This window comes from Oncorhynchus clarkii, chromosome 19, assembly GCF_045791955.1.
Source record: "Oncorhynchus clarkii lewisi isolate Uvic-CL-2024 chromosome 19, UVic_Ocla_1.0, whole genome shotgun sequence".
Taxonomy (NCBI): domain Eukaryota; kingdom Metazoa; phylum Chordata; class Actinopteri; order Salmoniformes; family Salmonidae; genus Oncorhynchus; species Oncorhynchus clarkii.
The window spans coordinates 11,827,090-11,853,448 of NC_092165.1; the positions used below are offsets into that span (position 1 = coordinate 11,827,090).

A 26,359-nucleotide genomic window follows, 5' to 3' on the forward strand; every position below is an offset into this window, starting at 1 on the left:
GGTAGCAGATGAGAAACAGACGATTTGTGTGTGAAGCCTGGGATGCTGCTCTGGGCGGCACAGCTGCAGCAGACAGTCTGAGCCTATAGAGCACCGCCTCCCTCTGGTGGACATTGTTGGAACTGCATCAGGATTCTGAGCAGTTTTCTATGCTGTGTTTTTTTCAGGCTACATTGAAATCCAAGTTTATTTGTGGCGTACACAGATTAACAGATGTTAAAACAGATGTTAAATCAGGTGCAGTGAAATGCTTCGTGGCCGTGTAATACCATCTTAGGGAGATTTCTTCACAGGAAGCTTGATCCTCAGTCACTCTTTCCCTGAGACGCCCTCTAAAGGGGAGTCTTGCGGGGTTTGGATGAAATGGACTGGCACTAGGGTGGAATCATGAGAGTCGCATAGCAACAGTTACCAGGGTCAGGATATTTATTAAAACATCCAACCAGTGTGGGAGGGAGGGAGACATGGAGCAGGCTGCCTGTCACCTACAGACCACACAGCCATCGGCAGCCAGGGCCGTTGTCATAGAGACCTGGTGCCATAGCCAATCATCCCTCCCACACCACAGTAGGGGTCCAGATACAGTGGTGTGCAACAAACAAGCTAGGTCCAATGATTCAAGTCTAGTCAGTGACGTGCAAAAATTCAACCTCCGTTATTATTGCACGTTGTAGCTAGCTCACAATGCCCTCTGATGATGGGTTCAATTAACGTGAGGCGGCAGGAGATTGTCCGCCATCTCCATGTGTCCAGGCCGGCCAGGTTTCCATGAGAGCTAGCGTGAGATTGCGTCGGCGATGGCTGAGGCACAGCGGTGCCAGCAGCAGGAGAGTTGGACGGGAGTTCAGCTGCATTTGCCTTGGCGTGGGCGGACGGGTGCACGTGACCTTTTGCGGCTCAGCTCTGCCGGGTCTCGTCTCTGACGGGCAGCCGGCGTGTGGGAAAACACCACCTACACCATGACAGGCTGGCTTCTCAGAGTTAATTCCACATAACAGGTGGGATAGAGGGAGGACATAGCAGAGCCACCTCCGTCGCAGAAGTCAGACAGACCTGAGTTTACAGAGCTGTTCAGGGGTACAATTATTCATTTCCTGTACCGCCGTATGCATATCCCTTGACATTTACCAATATGATTGGATGCTAAAATGGACTTCAGCTCACACGCTCGCAGACGTCTGTTTGCAAGCAGGCAGACTTGTGAGTAAGCGCGTGGGCTGAAGTGTCTAAAACTCGCAAGTACAGACAAGCAGAGTGTTCCTGTGGCCTGGGCCAATAAAGCAGTCAGTGTGGCGGCAGGACCGGCCTCGACGACGGCAGGACAGGGTGACACACTAATGTCTCCCCCAAGGTCAAGGAGGAAAGCAATGGCTGAGCTGCGGCAGAGTGCAGCCCTGTCCTGGAGATGGCAGACCAACTCCAACCTGTCTCCACAGAGCATAACATGGAGCCCACCGAGTCTCCTGTAATGAGGTGGCCCAAAGAGACACATGACAGGAAAGGGAGGGAGAGCGGGATAGAAAGAGAGAGAAAAGGGCCCCATTTTGTTCAGACTTCATAAGTCCCCTAGTTTTACAAAAGCACTGTAGCAAAGCACAGATCGATAAGAGCATACTGTGGAACTAGTCAATGTCACTACTGCTACACTACCAACACAAAGCTGAGGCCATGGAACCCTGACCTGTTCACCGAAAATGCTACCTTGTCCCGGACCTGCTGTTTTCAACTCCCTCTCGGACTCTCTCCGAGTCTGAATGCTCGGCTATGAAAAGCCAACTGACATTTACTCCTGAGGTACCCGATGACATCAAAAGTTTAAAAACAGTGATTTTCATACCCTCCCATGGGCTAGAAACTATCTTTTAAGATCAACTGTCTTGTACTTTTAATCCTACCCTGTGAAAGAGAAGCATTGTTTTAGGACCTGTTTTCGTTTTTAACCACCCGTCATAGAAAGGCTCGGTCTTCACATTATGTAGACACTGGTTTGGTGCTGGAGACAATGAACCGGAGGTGAAAAGTGGCTAATTAATTGCTCTTTAAGCAATGTAATGTTCTGAGAGTACCTGAACACCCCCGTGGAGGCTGTGTTGGCCCTGTTACCTGGCAACCTGTTGGGGAGAACTAGGAGAGATAAAAAGGGAGGACGAGATGGAGGGATGGTCGATTGAGAATGACTCGACGCAATGAGTTGTTGCAACTCCGACAAAACGATGCCATCTATCTAGGGCTAGCACTTTTAGCTGGATATCCAGGCTGCAGCCGGAGGCAAATCACACACAGGAGGACCCAGGTGCCATCTTGTTGCTATCCATAGCGTAGGAGTGATGGACGAGGCAATCAGCATTGACATTCTCCTCAGGCCTGGCTAGAGCTGGCCTGCTTTGTTAGATCAAACAAACAGGAAAAGCATTAGTATTTAGCCTAACACGGTTCCAGTTCTCCCCAAAAACATAATTTACTGCCAAAAATACGTCCATAAACGAGCATTTGAACACAGAGCTCCATTGCATACAGAATAACAGAGTTTAAAATGGTGTGAGCATTCAGCTTCCATGAGGGATAGACTGCTCATTAACTCTCCAGAGAGAAGGCTAAGTTATGGGTGAACTCTAAATACCGACAACCAGTGTTTATCACACCAAGTCAATGCTACATCACTCTAGTCGTCGACTAGTAAGCCAAATAATATTGTCTGGATTTAATTGAACAAACTTTCAACTCCAAAGTATAACTGTCTGAAACATTTTTCATGCTCTTATTTTCAGACTTAGACTAAAGCTACAAACAAGGTTCCTATGGACAGCAGTTGAACAGCCCCCTCCATTTAAAACACTTCAGAGTGACGTCTCATTAATGAGACGCACAAATGTCATTTTCTAAAGTTCGGAGGTTGAGGTAGAAACTTTAATGAATTAGACCCATTGAGTTTATTAAACACTGAAAATGGGAGACCAAAAACAAACAGGTTTTTCCTCTGATCCTCTATTCCTAGCAGGCTTGGATCAACAAGCTGGCATTCCAGAGACAGCTGGGACGGTTCCCTGATGGGTGTGTGGATGCTTTTGAGTAGGCTACATTACTGTCCGTAGAATCAGTAGAGTAGGGGTGTGGAGGCTATTTTGTTTGAAGGACGCGCGCAGAGCTCCAACCAGGCGACGCAGAGCTCCAACCAGGCGACGCAGAGCTCCAACCAGGCGACGCAGAGCTCCAACCAGGCGACGCAGAGCTCCAACCAGGCGACGCAGAGCTCCAACCAGGCGACGCAGAGCTCCAACCAGGCGACGCAGAGCTCCAACCAGGCGACGCAGAGCTCCAACCAGGAGACGCAGAGCTCCAACCAGGAGACGCAGAGCTCCAACCAGGAGACGGAAGAGCTTCAACCAGCTCCTTGACAGCAAAACAACAACCTTGGCTGCGTAGCCTTGAAGCTGGCAGGGGCCCGGCTCAGGAGAATAGCAGTGCATCGTCTCCAGTAAAAGGGCATAGTTAATTAGGCCGGTATCAAATATTCAAACACCATGTCTGTGAAGTGCCTGCTCTGGGCTCGGGACAGCACAGTACAACCAACAGATGGGGCAGAGGGAGGAGGGACAACTCTGCTGGTCTCAACCCAGGCTGGCCTCCCCTCACCTGGGGAGCAGACAGGAATATGACCCAGCCCCCCTCCAGAGAACCAGGGGGCGACTATAGAGAACAGCGATGGGGAGCAATTCACTGTCGGATGTTCCAATTGATTGAAGCCACCAGACTTGATTTCTATGATCAAGTGGGCTTTATTTTGAGTCATGGTTAAGAGGATGGAGGAAGTTAGAGTAGGTTTCTACACAAAGTCCAAACGGTAGCCTAGCAACACAGTAAACATTGATCGTTTTTTTACTCAACGTCTCAATGTTATGAAAAGAACAAATTCAATTCGCAATAACTTTTCATTATAGGGCCTTTTAAGCCACTTAAACGATCAAACGACTCGAATCCATCCGGACTCTTAATTATTCTGCTAATGCGAGCGCTGCTTATCAGAACTTGAGAGCCCTTCTTATTCCATCTGCCGCAGAACCAACAAAAAACTAGAGTAATCCATGAGGATACAGAAAGAGACTGTGCCTTTAAGTGTTTGCATAGCAGGTAGCATTGCTACTCACACTGCAGAACAGATGCCAGTCACAGTGTGGTGGAGCAGCAGGGTTACGCCAACAGCGTTGCTTCCTCTGCTGCACTCAGAGTTCCTCCATTGATTTATAGGGGAAATCTCTCTCCTCTGTCGCACCGGAGACACACAGAGAGACTAACACAGCAGGGGCCACGGGCGCACAACCAGATATCCGCCGCGTCGTAAGGCAACACTCAACTGTTGTATCATGTCTCGGGTTGTATCATGTCTCTCGTGTTGTATCATGTCTCGGGTTGTATCATGTCTCGGGTTGTATCATGGGTGGACATGGCTGCCTGTGTTATTGAATGTACTGTGCGACCAGATTTCTGTGCCGAAGGGCAATAGTCGCAACCGCTAAGGCCTGTTTGTTTGTATTAGCAGAGTAGGCATGGCCGTGTTATTGACCATGATCCAGAAAAGTGCTGTAAGGTAACACTGAATTGTCACAGCCTGTTATGCTTTGCTGTTTTGTGTTATTGGCCTGGATCCAAAAGGCCTTTAATCCCATAGAGCCAGGGTCAATGACTCAATGGTCCAGTCACACAGTAGCGGTGCCATGTCACAGACATGTACTCCTGCCTCCCATTTGGTCCTGCTCTAGTCCTTATCTGGGTCCTGCAGCACAGACCATGCTACAACGGACATCTGCCCTGCTCTGCCCCATGGACTGACTAGCAGAAAAAACACTTTAGTTTTCATTCAAAAAACCATCTAGCAACAACACTAAGAGTAGACTAACCATCCCAAGCTGGCAGTGTTGATCATGTCAGGGTTGTGCTTTAATTCAAAGAGGACAAGTTTGCGTTAAGATTCACCAGAGCAGAGCACCACATCAAGAGACACTTGGGTAGTTGTTTGATGATCAAACTCCAATTCAATTTATTCCCCAAACAGTCATCTGGAATTCCTTCAGTTGAATTTTTAAGAGGTTTCTTTTAACCGTCAAGCCAATTTTTTTTTTTTGAAAGCAGCAGGATGGCTATTTACGAGGAAGAAAGGATCAACTTCTCTGTTGACAAACTGAGGGGTTAGAGTGTTAACTGCTTTAAACAAAAATCCCCTGAACAATAAACAAGCAAGTGAGATAAATATAATTAGAACAAGAAAAATTGTCTTTAAAAAAAACAACGCTCATTAGTCGGTAATTAAGAACACAGCGTCATGTAAACAAACATTGTTAGACTTAGTAGGTTGATGGAATCCTATGGGCATTCCTTCTTACGCAATCTGTTAATTACTGAAATGGTTTACCCGCTTCAATTTTAATAGGATTCTAACTGTGGGATGATAAATAAAGTTAGTGTATCTAGAAAGCTTAGTGGAAAACTTGTCTCCCATTAAGCCTATCATTAGGTCTAGCAAGTAAATAACAGGCTTCGGGTTCGAGAGGATAATTCGTACAATGTACCTTTAACAAGTCTAAGTATAAGTAAATCGTTATATTGAGTCTCGAGTGAAAATCACAAATGAATTTGATGAAGATTATGATCTATTCACAGTACAGCGAGGTCATACATTTAGTATTAGCATGTGTTTCCAGCACCATGCTCTTACGAACTGAGTGGCACAGGACCACATATCAGTACTTAAGGATGTAACGTTGCTCCCAGACAAGGCCCAAATTCCCATCACTTGCATGAAGAAAATAAGGAAATATAGGGGGGGGTGGAGATTAGGGTGCCTTGTGAGATTTTGTCGGCGAGTGGGTAACCCGACTCCAGTATCCGTTCTATCGGCTGCCGTGCAATCACTGGAGAATAAACTAGATGAGGGCCGTTGAGACTATCCTACCGACAGGATTTTCAAAAATGTAAAATCTTATTTTTCAACCGAGTCGTGGCTGAACGACAACACAGATAATATACAGTTGGCTGGGTTTTCCGTGCATCGGCAGGGCAGAACAGCTATGTCCGGTAAGACGAGGGGTGGGGATCTGTGTCTATTTGTCAATAACAGCTGGTGCATGATGCCTAAAATTAAGGTAGTCTCAAGGTATTGCTCGCCTGAGATCGAGTACCTCATGATAAGATGTAGACCACACTAAGAGAAATCTCACCTATATTTTTTTTGTAGCTGTCTATTTACCACCATAAACTGATGCTGGCACTAGGACCGCACTCAAAGAGCTGTATAAGGCCATAAGCAAACAAGAAAATGCTGATTCAGAAGCGCTCCTAGTGGTCAGGGAATTTAATGCAGGCCAACTTAACTCATTCCTACCAGCATGTCACATGTGGAACCAGAGGTTAAAAAAAATAATATATTTTTAAACTCTAGACCACCTTTACTCCACACACAGAGATGCTCTCTCTCATTCTCCATTTGGAAAATCTGACCATAATTCTATCCTCCTGATTCCTGCTTACAAGCAAAAACAAGAAAAAGGAAGTACAAATGACTCGCTCAATAAAAAAGTGGTCAGATGATGTGGATGCTACACTAAATGTCTGTTTTACTAGCACAGACTGGAATATGTTCCGGGATTCATCCAATGGCATTGAGGAGTGCACAACATCAGTCACCGGCTTCATCAATACGTGCGTCGATGACGTCGTCCACAGTGACCGTACGTACATATCTCAACCAGAAGCCATGGATTACAGGCAACATCCGCACCAATCTAAAAGACTAGAGCTGCCGCTTTCAAGGGGCGGGACACTAATCTGGACCCTTATAAGAAGTCCCGCTATGCCCTCAGACGAACCATCAAACAGGCAAAGCATCAATACAGGATTAAGATCAAATCGTACTACACCGGCTCTGACGCTCATCAAATGTGGCAGGGCTTGCAAACTATTGCAGACTACAAAAGGGAAACCCAGCCGCGAGCAGCCCAGTGACGCGAGCCTGCCAGACAGGATGAATGACTTTTATAATCGCTACGAGGCAAGCAACACTGAAGCATGCATGAGGGCACCAGCTGTTCTAGAGGAACAGCGGCTTTCCGTAGCCAATGTAAGCAAGACCCTTTAAACAGGTCAACATTCACAAAGCCGCGGGGCCAGACGGATTAACAGGACGTGTACTCCGAGCATGCGCAAAGCAACTGGCAAGTGTCTTCACTGACATTTTCAACCTCTCCCAGACCGAGTCCTTAATACCTACATGTTTCAAGCAGACCACCATAGTCCCTGTACCCAAGAAAGCAAAAGTAACCTGCCTAAATGACTACCACCCCGTAGCTTTGAAAGGCTGGACATGGCTCACATCAACACCATCATCCCAGAAACCCTAGACCCACTCCAACAGAACCTCAGATGACGCCATCTCAATACTGCCCTTTCCCACCAGGACAAAAGGAAAAAAACAGCCTATAGGGAGGAGGTCAGAGACCTGGCAGTGAGGTGCCAGGACAACAACCTCTCCCTCAACATGAGCAAGACGAAGGAGATGATTGTGGACTACAGGAAAAGGAGGGCCGAACATCACTCCATTCACACCCCCTGTATATAGCTTCATTATTGTTATTTTATTGTGAAACGTTTGGGGGGTTTATTTCGCCGATATTGTTGGTTAAGGGCTTGTAAGTAAGCGTTTCACGTAAGGTACGGTCTATTGTTTTATTCGACGCATGTGACAAATAAAAAGTGATTTGAAACATGGACATCCCGTTTTCTTTTCTTTTCAATTGAACCTTTATTTAACTAGGCAAGTCAGTTAAGAACAAATTCTTATTTACAATGACAGCCTACCGGGGAACAGTGGGTTAACTGCCTTGTTCAGGGGCAGAACAACAGATTTTAACCTAGTCAGCTTAGTGATTCGATCCAGCAACCTTTCAATTACTGGCCCAACACACTAACCACTAGGTTACCTGCTGCCTCTATTCATCACAGGGGCGCTGTACCTAGTACCTAGTACATCTGGGCTGACCCCTGGCTGTCAGACAGGCATATAAAAAGGCCTCCCTCCCCCAGAAGGGCCTTGGCCTTGACTGCCCCTGGGGCATTGTCTGGAGAGGATCCAGGTCCAAAATGGGGCTGAACAATGCTGGTGGCATGTGTGGCGAGACACACACACAGTAGCGGTCTATGTGATGTCTGTACATAGGCCTACACACCTCATCCACATAAAAATTAAGACATTTGCAAGCCAGGCAGCAAGGCCGACGCAGCCTGGCCCCCCTCTACAGACCCAGGCTGGCCCCCTCCCTCTCTATGCCAGAACACAGAGGTGTGTCATTGAGATCACCAACAGTGGGTTCCAATTGTTCACACACACACACACCCCCCCCCCCCCCCCCCAACACACACACACAGAGATTAGGGCAGTTAAAGGGTACACACACACCGGCAGGCAGGCAGTCACAAGGCGGCTCAGTCACCATGGAAGCCTAATCTCCTGTTCTGTCTAATCCACCACCCCAGATGGTTTATGGGGGATTTATTGTCAGGGCTAATGGGGAATCCCAGAGGAGGGACGTGCATATGCATATTCCACATAAATCATCTGTGATGTGGTGTTGAGACTAAAGGTTTAGAAAACAACTAAATAACAAGGAGGATAGTTTTATGACATCATAAGCCATCTACCACAGTCTGACCGATGCTAGTTTACGTTAAGCCTATTGCAATGAACTAACCCTGTCCTTTATATATACACACAGTAGACAAACTGCACGACAGCGGCCAAACGGACAGCAGCCATATCTAACCCCGACACATTCACTACGGCATTCATGAATCATCACGTTGTAATACTGTTTGATGGCATGCCTCTTTCATTGCTTGGAACAGAAAGGCATCTGTTGTAGAGAATAAAAATGAAGTTGATCAGAGCGCTACAAGCAGGTTAGTTACAGGTTTAGTTAGAGGTCATTAATGCACAGCATGTGAGTAGTCATGGAGCGGAGGTTAAATCCCAGAGTTCACTGTACCTTGTGGGAAACATGACCCCACTGGGAGAGTGCTTTCTGTCTCTGACTCTGTGTGTGTGTGTGTGTGTGTGTCTGTGTGTGTGTGTGTGTGTGTGTGTGTGTGTGTGTGTGTGTGTAGCAGCAGAGGAACTTGGCAGGCAGTCAGGTTGAGAGTGATGGAGAGTAAGAGGAGGAAGAGAGGGTCTAATTCAGGAACCTCTCCTAACCCAGGCCATGTAGTTCAGAGAGCCACAAGCCCCCATCTGTCCCCTTCTCAAGGCATGCCAGCCAGAACTGCTTACTGACACATTCCTCCACACAGGCAGCAGCCTACTTAGACTTTAACACAGGGCCGTTTCTACATACCAGCCCCGTGTTGGTTCCAGCACTTCCACACCTCTCACAGCGTTTACTGTATCACACATACGTCCATCCCACCGTGAGTCAAAACACTCGTATTCCAATAGCAAAGCCCATAAAGCCTAAAGATGCACTGCAATCAAGGCTGTTTCTACATTCAGGACTGATGTTGGGAGCAACACTTGAACCTCTCACAGTTTGCCATCTCTGCTCAATCACATACACCATTGACCACCACACCACGATTGGAAACACGGGCTATATTAGTATAGCATATGACATAGCACAGACTTATTTAGTCCACACACCGCTAACATGCACATAGGCTTGTTTAAAAGCACTTCTCCTATCCCCTGAATATAGGATATTTGACCCTGTTCAGTTCCTCCTTATTACAAACAGACCGAGTCTCCAGCTGTGAAAATGTATCTCAGACACACTCCAAAAGGACTGAATACACTCTGTTGGGGGGACGGGGACGGGGGGGGGGGGGGGGGGGGCTTGATCACCAGAGGCACTAAGAGATATTGCCAGTCTAAAATACCCAACTGGTTGTCATGAATTCTAAAACAAGAGCTCTCGGTCAGAGAACTCCAACAGCTTATTTTCTACATTAAATATTTATTTTCTCTAGCTGTTTGGCTTCTGGAGATTTAAATTCTGATGGCATATTCTCGACAATGAAAGAGCATTCTCGTCGTCCCACTAAGCCATACTTCAGGATCCGCATGCCAAGGACATCTCAACAAACAGTGAGCCAGAGAAAGACACTCGTCTCAACACACTATAAAAACACTGGTATTATCAACTAGGTTTAGACTCAGATCGTTCCCCCGGAATACATATTGGAACTAAGAATCAAAGTTTAATCTGTGATTAACTCTTTCTTGGTACTAAAAACCAGCGATTCTCAACTGGTGGGAGGTTTTGAGTGTGTTCGCGGGTGTCTGAGCAAAAAAGAAATACTCCAGTCTGAACTGAAACGACTTGAACCAGGTATTAGGTTTGTAGAAATTATAATGAACTTACATTTAATTATTTAATCGTTTAACAATTTTTCTTCAATCATAATATTTTGAATATAGAACTATTAGCAGCGCTGTGTTGGTTGATTTTGTGGTCTCAAGCCAGTGAGTTAATTAACATTCTTCATCAAGAATATGGGCCTCATTTAATTACTGACAATGAAAGAGGAGGGAACGTTGTTCCCTCGCCATATAACTGCTACATTTACTACTAATATAGCATTCAAAATAGTTTCCAGGTTGTATTTGGGATTCTTTTTTGCGATACTACCATTGGGTCGCGACAGAGACAACCTTGTGCAATTTGGGTTCCGAGGCAAAACCAGTTGAGAACCACTGCTATAAACTGATGTCCTATATCTAATCATAGACAATGCCTGCGGGGGCAGAGCTAATCTAGATAACCAGGGCATCGTCTGACATCTACTCAAAACTATGTCCATTATCACAGCCTAGGCTCTTGTACAGTAACTTTTTATCTAACCTTTATTTAACTGATTGCTGGTGTTTGCAGGCCATTTGACAATAACGTGGTGAAAACCGGGGGGGGGCATGACTTTGGGGTCGTGATGTGACAGAGACAGAAGTCAATAGCTCACGGACAGTCGTGGGTCCGTGGGAATTCTGGGCCTTTGCGTTTAGTCTCCTTCACCCGTGAAGAGATGTCTTTTCTTTCAAAACAATAACTAAGGAGGATGGAAGTAGGGAGCATGTGGTGGGTTGAACTTAGCCCTGACCAGAGCTTCTGGGCTGGCCACTATGGGGGAATTCAGAGCAGATGTGCTGTTCTCCAGTTCTATTTCTCCCAACCTCCCTCTTCATAAAGACGGACTGTCTAAAAACACATGTTGGAGTTTACGTGTTCTAAGAAAGTCTCCAACTGTAACGCATAACGAGAAATAACAAATACTCTATTAAGAGATGAAACTGAATCAAGGTCAATTGCAGAGCAATCTGAATCCCCAGCTGGACATTAGCTTTCCTCGAGGTCCGGCAGCAGTTGAACTTGTGTCTTGTCGCAAAGTCAGCACAGGCAGCAACACCAGACAGTCCGACACACACGAAGCAAATTGAAAACGCTTGACACTTGTGGAGATAATTGCATGAGAAGAGAAACATAGCCGACCACAACATCTCCACATCAATATACAAATACTTCAGACAGCAGGTCACTCCGTTACAGACCATTACATCACTGATATTGAAATGTGTAACCTTCCAGGATGAAGAGACTGCAGCCGTTAGCGGTCCTGTGAGGCCGCTGCTCCGAGCCTCGTAAGACATCAGTGTCAGCTGGCGCGCCGGTACCCACCACACACAATCGAGATCGACAGTTAGGTCAAAGTATTTCAGGACAATGTTAGCTGTGTATAAGCCAAGCACAACCAGCCGTCTCGAGAAAACCAACCTAGAGAAACACACACACACACACACACACACAGCAGTAACAACTCCACACATGCTCACCAGTAGCAGCGCCACCTTCTTCATGGTGCGATTACCCATTGCAGGAGGAGAGACAACTGGTCAGGCTGGACTGGAGGATGAGGAGCAGTTAGTTCTAGAGCTGTTCAGTAACAGTGAGACAGACGGGCCACTTCCCTGTTGTTGACAAGTGTTACTGTCACAGCTCCCCCGCTTGTGGCGCGCTCGGATGTGAATGGATTCGCTGCTACAGTAGCTCTCCCTCCCCCTTCTCTCTCTCCATCTCGCCAAGGTGGTTGACTGCTACAGCTCGATCACGCTCACAGGAGAGAAGGGGGTGGGTTGGTATGGCAAAAAAACCAACATGTGGCACACGTGTGAAAGGTGAACAGAGCCACATGGCTCGGCACAACGAGACACACTCCAGGACTGCTTGAAGGGACGCACCACGCGGCCGAGCCTAGGTTACGGTCCACAAACAAACATGCCTCTATTGACTTGCAGAATAAGGAATCATGTCTGCTCTATTCATGGTATTAACTTCCATCTGCAGCGTTCCAGAACGTTGGCCTACGGGACGAGGCCCGGGGCTGCCCGGGGGAGGCACAGCCCGGGGGAGGCACAGCGAGCTCCAAACTAAGCTCCAGCCCACTTGACACGTGCCCGAGGACAAAACAGGGGGGGGGGGGGGGGGGGGGGGGGGTAGATGACACATATTCGTCCTTCTCTGGAGTGATAAATCTAGTCCAATAAAATGGTCTGCTGCCTGGTCTCCTCGTCTTTCAGGGGAGGCTCTGTCCTTGTAGCGGAGGGCTACCCCGGGTCCAAGGCTACCAGGTGGGCCGAGTGTCACTTTACTGCAGTTCATTATTTCACCGGACTAATTAAAGAGTGATTTCCGAGGGCAGTGGAATACATTTCCCTTCACGGGTTTCCTGGGTGATTTGAGAAGAGCAGCGGGGAATGGATGACCTGTCAGTCCAACACAGCACTGTGTCGATCGTGTTGCCAAGACAGACAGCAAGATGTGGTTCGACGAGGACACACTAGAGTAGGTGGGCGGCCAAGCACTGAGCTGGGTCCTTGGTGAATGCTCCAGTCTCTCAACAGACTGAGCTGGGTCCTTGTTGAATGCTCCAGTCTCTCAACTGACTGAGCTGGACTTGAAGTACTACAGGCCTGCTTAAATGGATACGTAAGGGCCTCATTGCCAATATCCTGATCTACTTCTCCAGAGAACGCTGGTAGCCACCCATAGGCTTCGTCAAAACGCTGACGCTATTTAGCATTGGCTCGCAAAACTACCGCCAACTTCCCTCACACTGGACAGACACATAAATGACACGAGTTCATCCGACTATGGGAAGTAGATAAAAGGGCCTCATTGTAAGACTTAAGATATGTCAGGATTTTGGCAATCAGAAACATTATTTGAGTCAACAACCTCAGTTGATTTGACGACCCATAACCTGATATGAAATTAGAGTAGAAGTAAAGCTCAACAACGACAGAACAATCCTTCAAGACACTCAATCTTCACTTATGGATCCTCAAAATAGAAGGTAAGGCTTCTTGAAGTCAGCACCTTTGCTGCTTCTACCAAAAAGGAATGTCACAGACACGGGTCAGGCATGCAACCCAAGAAAGGTTGCCAGCTACTGCTATATGTCAATCAGCACATGACATTCTCCCTGTTTGACCTATGCATTGTAGAGTATAGAAATAGAAATGGAATTACTAGACATTCTGTCTATGAAGATCAGCTGTATTCAACTCTTACCGTACGGAGGTTCAGAGCCTGCTGGTTTTCTGTTCTACCTGAGAATTCATTGCACCCACCTGATGTCCAAGGTCTAAAATCAGTCTGATTCGAGGGGAACAAATGAAAAAAGGAAAAAAAACGCAGTGGGACTGGCTCAGAGGTCCAGAGTTGAGTTGAGGGTTGTAGACCTTCTCATAGTACCTATTACAGACTACTGTAAATGTTCTCTTAGAAGTTTTTAATAGGCCGATATGCTATAATTGCTTGATATGGCATTAATGCATTGCTGTAGCATTGCAAGTTGACCACAGATACAGCATGACAAATGAGGTACAGCTAGCGGAGTGTAGAGGGTATGTGAAATAGCATTTCAAGACCAAATCGCAGGCCTTTTTATTGGCATTTTCAACAGTCAAGAGATTAACTTCATGAATTTAAAAATGTAGTAACTTCTTTTGAACACAAGAGGGAGCCATTGGATTAGAAATACAGCAATACTGTACTGCTCAACGAGAGTTGTGTTGTGGATCACGTTCAGTATCAACAATTACTCATGTCATGCCTGGAGGCAAGGGTCGCTGGATTATTAGACGCTGTTAGAGGTTTTGCACATTTCTGAAAGTGTCTGCTTTGAAACCGAGCTGGGCTGCTTATCGTCACCTTCTCAGGGATGTGGAAAAGCAAGGAGCATAACTTACTTCGATCCTATTCACACAATACTGTACCTGTTTCTATGTACATTAAGACCATCACATTAGGACACACACCAGGTTCAGTGTCATAATACTAGATACCAGCATGATACCAAGGGGAAAAAGAAGGCCTATTAGCCATTCACAGAATGCTACTTGATCCAGACAGATCTTTAGGAGTTCAATATTTTCTTCTTTATTTCTCTAATTAGGCAATATCATTACATTTGACATAGATTTGGATTATACAATCAATTTGACTTTGTTTTTACCAATCTAACTACATAACAGAAAGGTAATAATTTATTTGAATGGTAAATCTCTATTGATAAATTGGGGAAATCAAGATGTAGCCTTGGCCTAGTCACAATACAGGTGTATGCACACATTGAGTTATTGTTTTGGCTGATTTCACAGGGCTACAGATGACAAAGAATCTGTTACCCTTCCATTAGGGGCTTATTTTATTGTACTGATCAACAACATTTGCATAGAAGAAGAAAAATATCTTATAAAATGTGTGCGTTGTCTCTTTAAGGCCCATGATGTCATTCACACTCAGTTTGTGGCTCCAGCAAAGACAATATTGACTGGAAGAGACACGAGGCGAGGGAGATTACATGAATGAATACATTTTTTTGGAGACAATCAGCTTTGAAATCAGCAGTAGTATGTGTTATGGTTTGCATATTATCGCCAACAAGGTACTAGGGTAGTGAACTGATGTATGCATCAGCTGGAAGCTTGCAAGGAAACTTAGCCTTCAAAGCTGGAAGCTACCAGTATCTTCTTGTTCTAGCCTGTTATGGACATTGTTGCCATTTTGCAATATTCACGGGTGTTAACTTCTGTTCAGCATAAGTGGTGATGCAGCCCAGACTCCCAGGGAGTGCACTGGTTCCTCAGGCCAGGCTAGAGCTAACAATGAGGAAGCGGACTAGGTACGATAAGGCAAAGTCGGCTGCGCTGATACAGACTTGATCCTCTCTCAAATCAGAAGATGGCGTGAGACATTTGACAGAAGAACAAAAGTAACAATTCTAGTAGAGAACCGTTTTTGAAGGTTCTAGTATCTAGTAAGTTCTGGTATACTGTGAAACATGAACACTGGTCAGGTCTTACCTTCTTCTTGATGGGTGAGCTTTGGTGTTGGCACCCCGAGGACTGGTCCAGGTTGTTGTTGGGGACAGACGCATCACTCCTGAGGGAGGGTGAGTGGAGGCCATCCTCCCCCTCCTCCTCCTCTTCCTCCTCCCTCCCACTTTCCTCCGAATGCTCAAAGTCATCACTGTCCTGGTCCATCTCCTCCTCGTCCTCCTCATCCCTCCCCATTCGCTCTCCTCCCTCTGTCCTTTCCTCCTCCTCTCCCTGCTGGCTGCCACTGTTGTTGTTCTCCTCTTCCTCCTCCTCGTCGTCATCCCCCCCCTGTTGCCGTCGCTCCGCCTCCCACATCCACCGGCCGCCCTTAGTCACTCCTCCGTTCACCTCGTTGGGTACTCCTCCTCCATCCTCCTCCTCCCCGTCTCCCTGGGGTCCATTCTGCCTGGAGGTCCACGGCTCTTCCACTCCTTCCCCCCCTGCCGAGGCCGCAGGCTGGACTCTGGACTGCTGGTGTTCTTGGTCCTCCACCACCCGGTTCATGTGCTCCTCCTCGTCGGCCTCCTCTCCAGGCTGCTGGCCCTGGGGCGTCCGGGCCGAGGAGGAGGCGTTACCTCGCTGGGCCCCCGGGCCCCCTCGCCGGCCCCCCAGGCCCCGCCTGCTGCCCCCCGACAGCAGATCCTGGTTCATTTCCAAAAGCCAGCTTGCTACCTCCTGGACCTTCACTAGGCTGTCTGAGGAGGAGAAGGGCTTGGCATTCTGTAGGAGAGAGATACGAAACGGGCGAGAGACAGAGGGGGGGGGGGGGGGGGGGGGGACAGAGAGGGGGAGAAAAGAGGAGATATTAGAGTTATCCATCTCATACACACAGACAATTGCAATGCTGACGCTCACCAAAATAAAGTGGAAATAACCCCTTCATCTTTTATTCATAACGGTAGAAATAAAACAAAGCGTTTGTGCTGGGAAATGCAGGAAATGGTTTTGGTGGGGAGACAATAGAGGAAAGCTTTGGCTTTGGATCACACAGCACGGGCCATGGAACTTCTACAATAACTAACTACCGAGCCTCAACGTGATGCACACACACACACACACACACACACACAGGTATTCTAGCCTCTGACACAGCCAATGAACACAGCCCATCTGTCATGATATGAAAGCAGCAACATTCCTGGCTCCATATGGGAGAATCCAGTCCAACTACTGTTCTTAACCATTGGGGTAGTTTGGAGTTGGATGGCGGCTGTGGAACGTTGTTCAGAATGAGAAAGTCCAGCTCTGTTATGTTTAGAGCTGTTTATCATCCGAGGCTGCTGGTCTACAGACAGTGAATCTGGTGGTTCCCAGAAACTTTAGCCTAATCAAAATATACTGTGCTGAGAAATTTAACTCTCGTATTGGTAAACATACTGTAGGCTTGTGTCAGACAGCTTGTTCATGCTGTTTGAAGCCTGCCGTTATTCACAAAACTATAGAAGTTAATCACGCAAGCATGATATGATGTGGCCTGTTTGTGCCGTCTTGCCAACTCCTACTGGCAGCACAAACAGATCTGGGACCAGGTTGAGGGTGTAAGCCTATATCAGAATATAAGGCCATGTTAGCTAGTTAGATGACAGGGACTCTGTACCCGAAACTGATGGAGCCAAGTTACCCAACATGACACCACCTTCACTCTGAAGCGAAAGTGTCAGAAAGCGCATTATGTACGGCCTGAATATGAGAATGAGTTTGGAAAGACAAGTGAGGGACTGAGTGAGGGACTGAGTGAGGGAGATGAGGAGTGCAGGCTAGAGGAGAAGGAGTGAGGGAGCAGGGAGGAGTGCAGGCCAGGGGAACAGTGGACAAGCTCCAACCCAGCCATGTTGTTTCGTTAGCCTCTTGGGTGATCACAGTGATGGTCTATGTGGCAGTCTAGAACAGGACACATTCACCTTGCCCAGGCACGCAGACAAAGTTGAACCTGAATGAGTTCACTCGGAGCCATGCATTTAGAGAAATGCATGCATTTAATGCCATGCATTTAGAGAAATGCATGACTGAGTTCACGGTCAGTGTCCCTCACCCTTATAGGAGATTGCAGTAGGAAGGTTGTCTGACACACACACCAAACCTATCTATCACCTGGTGGAAAATAGCCTAGCATAACCTACATGCCATCCCTCCTTTTGAAGTCGGCCACATTCTGTCTCCTGTTCCCCAGGAGAGGTGAACTCCATTCAGAGGACGAGTCAATCTGACAACGGCTGACAGTGCTCTTGATAAACTGGCTAAACTGGCAGGACACCGACAGGACACTGACAAGACACAGACACTACGCCAAAGCAATGAATCAGCCACTGAAAGAGCCAAGAGAACAGGAATCTGCAGCCTAAACATGGTTCTATAAGGGGTGTCAAAAACATTATTATTATTTTATTTTTTACCTTTACCTAACTAGGCAAGTCAGTTAAGAACAAATTATTGCCTTGTTCAGGGGCAGAACCTTGTCAGCTCGGGGATTCGACCTTGCAACCTTTCGGTTACCAGTCCAACGCTCTAACCACTAGGGTACCTGCCGCCCCTTATAACCATAGATGTGACCAACATGTGAGAGCACAGATAGTTTTTAATCCGAATCTAGCGTCAGAAACATCCTTGATGTTCATTCTGAGAAGAGGTATCCTCTTCCAGTACTTGACTGAAGAACCAGCAGAGGGAGTACTTGTACAGAGTCCCGCTGAAATCCCATTCAAATCAACCAGAGAAGACTTCCAAAACCATAGGTCAGAGTTTCCAAAACTCCTTCCTGGGGACCCTAAGGGGTGCACGTTTTGGTTTTTGCCCTAACACTACACAGCTGGTTCAAATTAAAGCTCGATTATCAGTTGGTTATTTGAATCAGCTGTCGTGCTAGGGCAGAAACCAAAACGTGCACCCCTTCGAGTCCCCAGGACAGAGCTCGGGAAACCCCGTCATAGATCATTCATCATAACGTCGACACCAGAGATCAGACATCATAACGTCGACACCAGAGATCAGTCATCATAACGTCGACACCAGAGATCAGTCATCATAACGTCGACACCAGAGATCAGTCATCATAACGTCGACACCAGAGATCAGTCATCATAACGTCGACACCAAAGATCAGTCATCATAACGTCGACACCAAAGATCAGTCATCATAACGTCGACACCAGAGATCATTCATCATAACGTCGACACCAGAGATCATTCATCATAACTTCGACACCAGAGATCATTCATCATAACGTCATTCATCATAACATCGACACCAGAGATCATTCATCATAACGTCATTCATCATAACATCGACACCCGAGATCATTCATCATAACGTCATTCATCATAACGTCGACACCAGAGATCATTCATCATAACGTCGACACTAGGGATCATTCATCATAACGTCATTCATCATAACTTCGACACCAGAGATCATTCATCCACTATGATCACCATGACTAAGATGGTTACGATGATACTGAACCAGTATAATGGTCCATAGACAGATAGCAGCCTACGCTTCATTAAGACAACCTGTATGGCTGCTAATGAGATCATATAAAAGGTCAAAGGTAAACGGGTGAGCAGCAGAGATGTTACATGCATAGAACTGGAATTACATTTTTACCATTCTGGTATTTATATTTCTATGGTTATAAGGGCAGTGTTAAGACGGAATAAAACATTTGTCAGCGTTAATCAGACAGCGGAAACAGTGGGAGGTCGATACAAATTCTGTAAGCCAGCAACGGCCCTGGGAGAGCGAGCGAGCGAGCGAGCGAGCACACACACACACACACACACACACACACACACACACACTTGGAGCTGTGGTGTGTAATGACAGGATGCCATTAGGTTGTGTGTAACAAGGTAGAAGGTGACAAGAATAAAATGGCAGCACTCAGGACAAGAGGGACAGACTCTCTCCATAGCATATAATGTGGCACAGAGCTGGCCCTTCTGTGGGAGCAGGGCCCATTCAAACATGCCCAACTGTTGCTTTACTGTTACGGTTAGACCTATTCTTTACTGAGCAGGTGCCTCTAGTGGAGCCTACACAACGCAAGTACCTTTCAGCAGCAGTTAAGAAAACACAATTATCCAGCTGCACATTTACTACTACAGCAATAACCTGGAAGTACGGAGCCCCAAGGGAACAACAGCTGAGTAGTGGCGTGGGCTACCTGGAATTTCTATCAGTCACAAGTACCTGCTCTAGCTAGTTTATTTCCTAACCAAATACACATGACTATTTCCTTCTTCAGATGTATTTTCCATTTTGGGCTTGTTTTATGATCGCGGCAGCTTCTCGTTTGATGACTTCAACCTTGGACAATCAGCGGGGCTCCTCCAGCAACGTTTAATCAACCTCCAATTAACGTAAGAGAATGTTTTCCGACCGCCGTACCGACCCAGTGCTTTGCTCGTTAGCGTAACCCCTCTGATTAATGTTGTCTCCAACAGGAGGTGAAATGTTAGTGCTAATTAGACCACCCAATCAAGAGAGAGGGCCCAGCCAGAAGGCGGGCGGAAGTTAGAGTTTGAAACACTGGCTGGTGTGAGTGTCTGCTATATTGCTTTAAAAACAGAAGCTCTCTCTCACTCTTCCCCTCCCCCTGCTTGATGTAATTGAGGATGGTTAAAGCGTTCGTCGTTTCATGTTTGACTTTGATCTGTTGGGCCCCAAAGCCTGCTGTGAACACATTGCTAAAAATCAGCCACAGGGCCAGGAATTACAGTACAGCGGAGGGATTATCCAGCGCAGGGCAGATCCAGGGCTGAATGGAGGGGTGCAGCAGGGCAGATCCAGGGCTGAATGGAGGGGTGCAGCAGGGCAGATCCAGGGCTGAATGGAGGAATGCAGCAGGGCAGATCCAGGGGTTAATGGAGGGATGCAGCAGGGCAGATCCAGGGGTTAATGGAGGGATGCAGCAGGGCAGATCCAGGGGTTAATGGAGGGGTGCAGCAGGGCAGATCCAGGGCTGAATGGAGGGGTGCAGCAGGGCAGATCCAGGGCTGAATGGAGGGATGCAGCAGGGCAGATCCAGGGCTGAATGGAGGGGTGCAGCAGGGCAGATCCAGGGCTGAATGGAGGGGTGCAGCAGGGCAGATCCAGGGCTGAATGGAGGGGTGCAGCAGGGCAGATCCAGGGCTGAATGGAGGGGTGCAGCAGGGCAGATCCAGGGCTGAATGGAGGGGTGCAGCAGGGCAGATCCAGGGCTGAATGGAGGGGTGCAGCAGGGCAGATCCAGGGCTGAATGGAGGAATGCAGCAGGGCAGATCCAGGGGTTAATGGAGGGATGCAGCAGGGCAGATCCAGGGGTTAATGGAGGGATGCAGCAGGGCAGATCCAGGGGTTAATGGAGGGGTGCAGCAGGGCAGATCCAGGGCTGAATGGAGGGATGCAGCAGGGCAGATCCAGGGCTGAATGGAGGGATGCAGCAGGGCAGATCCAGGGCTGAATGGAGGGATGTAGCAGGGCAGCACAGCTGGGGGACTGATGGAGGAAGCTATTAAAATGCTGGTTAGGGGAGGTGGAGGGGGGAGTCGATGCACCTGTTGGGAACCGTGGGAAAATACACTAAGTCCTAAATGGCACCCTAGTCCCCATATAGTGCACTACTTTTGACCAGGGCTCATAGTGTTCTATGGGACAGGGTGCTATTTGGGACGCATCCATAATGTGCTTAACTTTTCCTGGAAGGACGCTTGATTGGTCGATGTCCCTCGTCTTTATAGGAGCAGTTGGAGGACAATGTTGCTATTCCAACATGCCTTGCACTGAGGTTATTTCCGTGTGACTGAACAGATGTGCTTAAACCTTTTAAGACTGTTTGTGCTATTGAGAATATTACTAACTCAAATACTGTTCTCTCTCGCCCACCCTTCCTGCCTGCCTCGCTCTCACACAGTTCTCAATGGAACTGAGCCACTCTCCGGCCAGTAACATACTGCATCTGTAAATATGTCCTGAATGGCACCCCATACTGGCCATCAGCTCTCTGGGGACACAGGCATCCGAGCATGGGGTCACCCCTGTAACCCCTCAATGCCCCCCAGGAAGGAGGGTTTCCCAGTACACTAGGGCTTGGGAAATGACCTTTATCTAGGCAGGGTTCCTCCATTTCATTCCGTCATCCACTCTTCACTGGTTGTGCTCTAGCTCGACAGACTCCTGGTGGGAAGACGGTCTCATCTTTAACCCCTGACACTCCAGGGAATTGGTTTTTATGGATAGGGATAAACTGAACTGTTTGTTACAGAAGAAATATGGAAAGAGTTTGCATAACCATGGTAGCAATTAGAAATTAACAGTTTGAAGATCATGGAAAAATTAGACTAAAAATGTGAGAACAGCAGCTCACCCGACAAGACTAAATCCAAACATTACGATGTTGTGTGCCTTTTACATTTATTGTACATTTCGCGGGATTTGTTGATAACGAAACCGGAAAAAACACCCTGGATACATTCAGTAACATAAGAACATTCCTGGGAAATGTGAGGTACGTGCAACACAAGACCAAACAAATCACAAGGGGTTTGAGTGAGAGGTCTAACTGGTGTTTCCAAGTCGCCACACACCTCTCCAAAGGGTGCACAGTTGACTCAGAAAAAGGGTCTTCAACGCTAAGGGGCTTTTGGAGCTCTCCTAGCTGTGCCGTTGAGGAACTAGAGCAAGCACACTTGTAGTTTCGTTTGGAACACAGCCCTGCATCCCCGCCATCACACAATTACTGTTGTTTATGCAATCCAAAAATGGTCCATTATAAATCGCAAATCAGGGTCAGGCAGACATCTGGAAGCGTGTTCCATTGCCGACATGACTACATAAATGACAAAATCCGATTTTACAGTGTGAGGCTTTCACAAAGCAATTCAGAGAAGCAGATTGTCATTTTGGTGCGCAAAGAACGGAGTCGCTTGCATTCAGATGTGTGGTCTGTTGCTAAATGTTCTTCACAATACAACATAGGTGTTTATTCTGTTCGGAACAACCCAGGGTAGAACGCCAAGTAGTCTTGTAACTGTACATCAAACAGTGATCAGAAATGTTGACACTATGACGTGACATTTTGTGGAAATGTAAAGTGCACATTTGGATACAATTGCTTGGCTTGCTTGTATGACATCAAAGCGGTATTTGTTATAATCCTCAATGTCTCATCTTTTAAAATATATAGTCCTCGTAATTTACAGCATTTCCTTCAATCGGACAAAAAAGTATTTGCAGACGTTGGCCCAATTAGCGGGAGGGATGAGGGCAACTTCTTGTCACGTGCGCGGTGCTAAAATTCAGAACAGCTGTGAGTCAAATCCCATCCAGCGCGGTGAAGCACAGAGCCAGAGCTCTGACGTCATGTATAGCATGCTACTGTAGCGCCACTACGTTCCAATTTAGGCGCGTATCCGTGTCCAAATCTGCCATTTCAACCAGTATACGGGTACGAGTGTAAAGGGCTACATGCTACTATGTGAATATGGACTTCTCATGACTGTATGCAGTGTGACCACTTCAGCTCCCCGATCTGAGTTACTACGCAGCCCAGCCCTGGTGTCAGTTCAAAACATAGTCAGTGTTATTACTCTGTGGATGAGAGAGCACAGCCTCTGATTCGGAGGCGTCAGGACCTTCAAGAGTTTAAGTGGAAGCGGGAGAAAGTGAGGTAGGGAGAGAGACGAGACAAAGCTGCATCTCCCAAGCCAGCCCCCCGGCTTGCACTAAGAAGTGGAGTACGTGGGTGTGTAGTGTTTCTCCAGGGGGGAGGGGTTCTTATGTACACATTTCCATTGCAAACGCAACATTGTAATAACCATCCAGCATGTAAAATAGCAGACTGTCTGGTTAGCAAGTCAAGGTCCAGCCACTGCATCAGAGGATTAAACGTTTATTTCTCTGCAGTCTTCACAAGAAGGTTGTCGGCCAGTAGTCAGACTGTCTCTATAATACTAAGCTAGCGATGTCTGTTCTCTGATGTCAGGGTCTTTGACGGTGGGGGATAGGGGATACTCTCTCTGGTGGCGTGGGCACCTGTCACTAGGCAACTCTGGGGATCAGAGAGGTGACCACCTGACAGTCTCCTCACCACATCACTGACAAAACAACCCCCAGTCCCACGTCTCACTGAACGGTGCATATTAGGCCTGCTAGAACATAAAAGACAATATTAAAGCATCGTACTTAGTGACCTAAATAATGTTTAGTTCTCAGAAACGCCTGTAGCAAATGCTTGATTAAATAAATAAATATATCCTGAGAAAGCGGCAGATGTTGATTTCTCCAAGTGGTGTGTCCACTCTAGCGCCCAGATTTACAGCAGACATAGCTTAGCTAAAGAGGGTAAAGCCTTGAAGGTCCATTCAGCCTGGTCAGCTGTTCTGGATTGACGAGTGCCATGGGGGCAGAATGGGGTGTCCGTTTGGATCGCCACAGCGACAAATGATGGACACGCAGTCACACACACACACACACACAACTTGGATACAGCAGTTGGTTTCCACAGGTGACAGTGCTGAAGGAGTTCAAATCTAAATTTGTCACACGCCGAATACAACAAGTGTAGACCTTAACGTGAAATGCGTACTTACAAGCCCTTAACCAACAGTGCAGTTCAAGAAGAGTTAAGAAAAGATTCACCAAATAAACTAAAGTAAAAAATAATTGAAAAAACAACAATAACGAGGCTATATACAGGGATCACAGGTGCCGAGTCAGTGTGCAGGTTAGAGGTCATGTGTACATGTAGGTAGGGGTGAAGTGACTATGCATAGATAATAAACAGCGAGTAGCAGCAGTGTAAAAACAAAATTGAGGGGGGTCAAAGCAATAGTCCGGTGGCCATTTGATTAACTGTTCAGCTTACTTATGGATGGGAGATAGAAGCTGTTAGGGAGCCTTTTGGTCCTAGACTTGGCGATCTGCTACTGCTTGCCATGCGGTAGCAGAGAAAACAGTCTATGACTTGGGTGACTGGAGTCTCTGACAATTTCATGGGCTTTCCTCTGACACCACCTATTATATAGGTCCTGGATTGCAGGAAGCTTGGCCCCAGTGATGTACTGGGCCGTACGCACTAGAGGTCGACCGATTATGATTTTTCATCGCCGATACCGATGATTGGAGGATCAGAAAAAGCCGATAGATTAAAATCGTCCGATTTTAATCGCGATATATATATATATATATTTGTAATAATGACAATTACAACAATACTGAATAAACAATGAACACTTATTTTAACTTAGTATAATACATCAATAAAATCTATTTAGTCTCAAATAATGAAACATGCTGAATTTGGTTTAAATAATGCAAAAGTACAGCATTGGAGAAGAAAGTAAAAGTGCAATATGTGCCATGTAAAAAAGCTAATGTTTAAGTTCCTTGCGCAGAACATGAGAACATATGAAAGCTGGTGGTTCAATATTCCCAGTAAAGAAGTTTTAGGTTGTAGTTATTATAGGAATTATGACGCGTCAACTATCTCTCTCTATACCATTTGTATTTCAGATACCTTTGACTATTGAATGTTCTACTAGACAATTTAGTATTGCCAGCCTAATCTCAGGAGTTGACAGGCTTGAAGTCATAAACAGCGCTGTGAAGCAAGCATTGCTAAGAGCTGCTGGCAAACGCAGTAAAGTTTGAATGAATGCTTACGAGCCTGCTGCTGCCTACCACCGCTCAGACTGCTCTATCAAATCATAGACTTAATTATAATATAATAACACACAGAAATACGAGCCTTAGGTCATTAATATGGTAAAATCCGTAAACTATCAATTCGAAAACAAAACGTTGATTCTTTCAGTGAAATACGGAACCGTTCCGTATTTTATCTAACGGGTGGTATCCATAAGTCTAAATATTGCTGTTCTATTGCACAACCTTCAATGTTATGTCATAAGTATGTAAAATTCTGGCAAATTAGTTCGCAACAAGCCAGGCGGCTCAAACTTTTGCATATACCTTGACTCTGCGTGCAATGAACGCAAGAGAAGTGTAGTTAACCTAGTGATATCAACCATGTGTAGTTAACTAGTGATTATGTGAAGACTGATAGTTTTTTTATAAAGATAAGTTTAATGCTAGCTGGCAACTTACCTTGGCTCCTTGCTGCACTCGCGTAACAGGTGGTCAGCCTGCCACGCAGTTTACTTGTGGAATGCAATGGGTGTCCAAAAATGCAGATTACCGATTGTTATGAAAACTTGAGAATCGGCCCTAATTAAATCGACCATGCCTATTAAAGATCGGTCGACCTCTAGTACGCACTACCCTCTGTATGATTGAGATTGCGTCATCTGTGGATATGTCGGGGCAGTACGCGAATTGGAGTGGCTCTAAGGTATCCAGGAGGATTCTGTTGATGTGGGCCATGACCAACCGTTCTAAGCACTTCATGGTGACCGACGTGAGTGCTATGGGGCGGTAATCATTTAGGCAGGTTACCTTCACTTCCTTGGGCACAGGGACTATGGTGGTCTGCTTGAAACATGTAGGTATTACAGAGTCAGTCAGGGAGAGAAAATGTCAGTGAAGACACTTGCCAGTTAGTCAGGCTTTGTAAATTCTGACCGGTTTAAAGGTCTTGCTCACATCGGCCACAGAGAGCGTTATCACACAGTCATCCAGAACAGCTGGTGCTCTCATGCATGCTGCAGTGTTGCTTGCCTCGAAGCGAGCATAAAAGGCATTTAGCTCGAGTGGTAAGCTCGCGTCACTGGGCAGCTCATGTCTGGGTATCCCTTTGTAGTCCGTAATGGTTTTCAAGCACTGCCAAATCCGACGAGCGTCAGAGCCGGTACAGCAGGATATGCAATCTTAATCCTGTATTGATGCTTTGCTTGTTTCATGGTTCATCTGAGGGCATAGCGGGATTTCTTATAGGTTGTCACATTAATGGTTTATTTATCAGGCAGGAGATGAGCAACTTAGCAGCACAGCAAAGAGCAGTGTTGCCGAAA

The 26,359-nt window shown here is 46.6% G+C and overlaps 1 protein-coding gene across 2 annotated transcripts in view; it reads right to left on the minus strand.

Moving 5' to 3' along the window:
- LOC139374720 (F-box/WD repeat-containing protein 7-like) overlaps positions 1-26,359 on the minus strand; it is a 208,402-nt gene that overhangs the window by 105,122 nt on the left and 76,921 nt on the right. For both annotated transcript variants that reach the window (XM_071115831.1, XM_071115830.1), the window contains exon 3: positions 15,398-16,132. In XM_071115831.1, coding sequence (XP_070971932.1) covers positions 15,398-16,063 — 666 coding nt within the window. In that variant the 5' untranslated portion in view covers positions 16,064-16,132. The remainder of the gene's footprint in view (positions 1-15,397; positions 16,133-26,359) is intronic.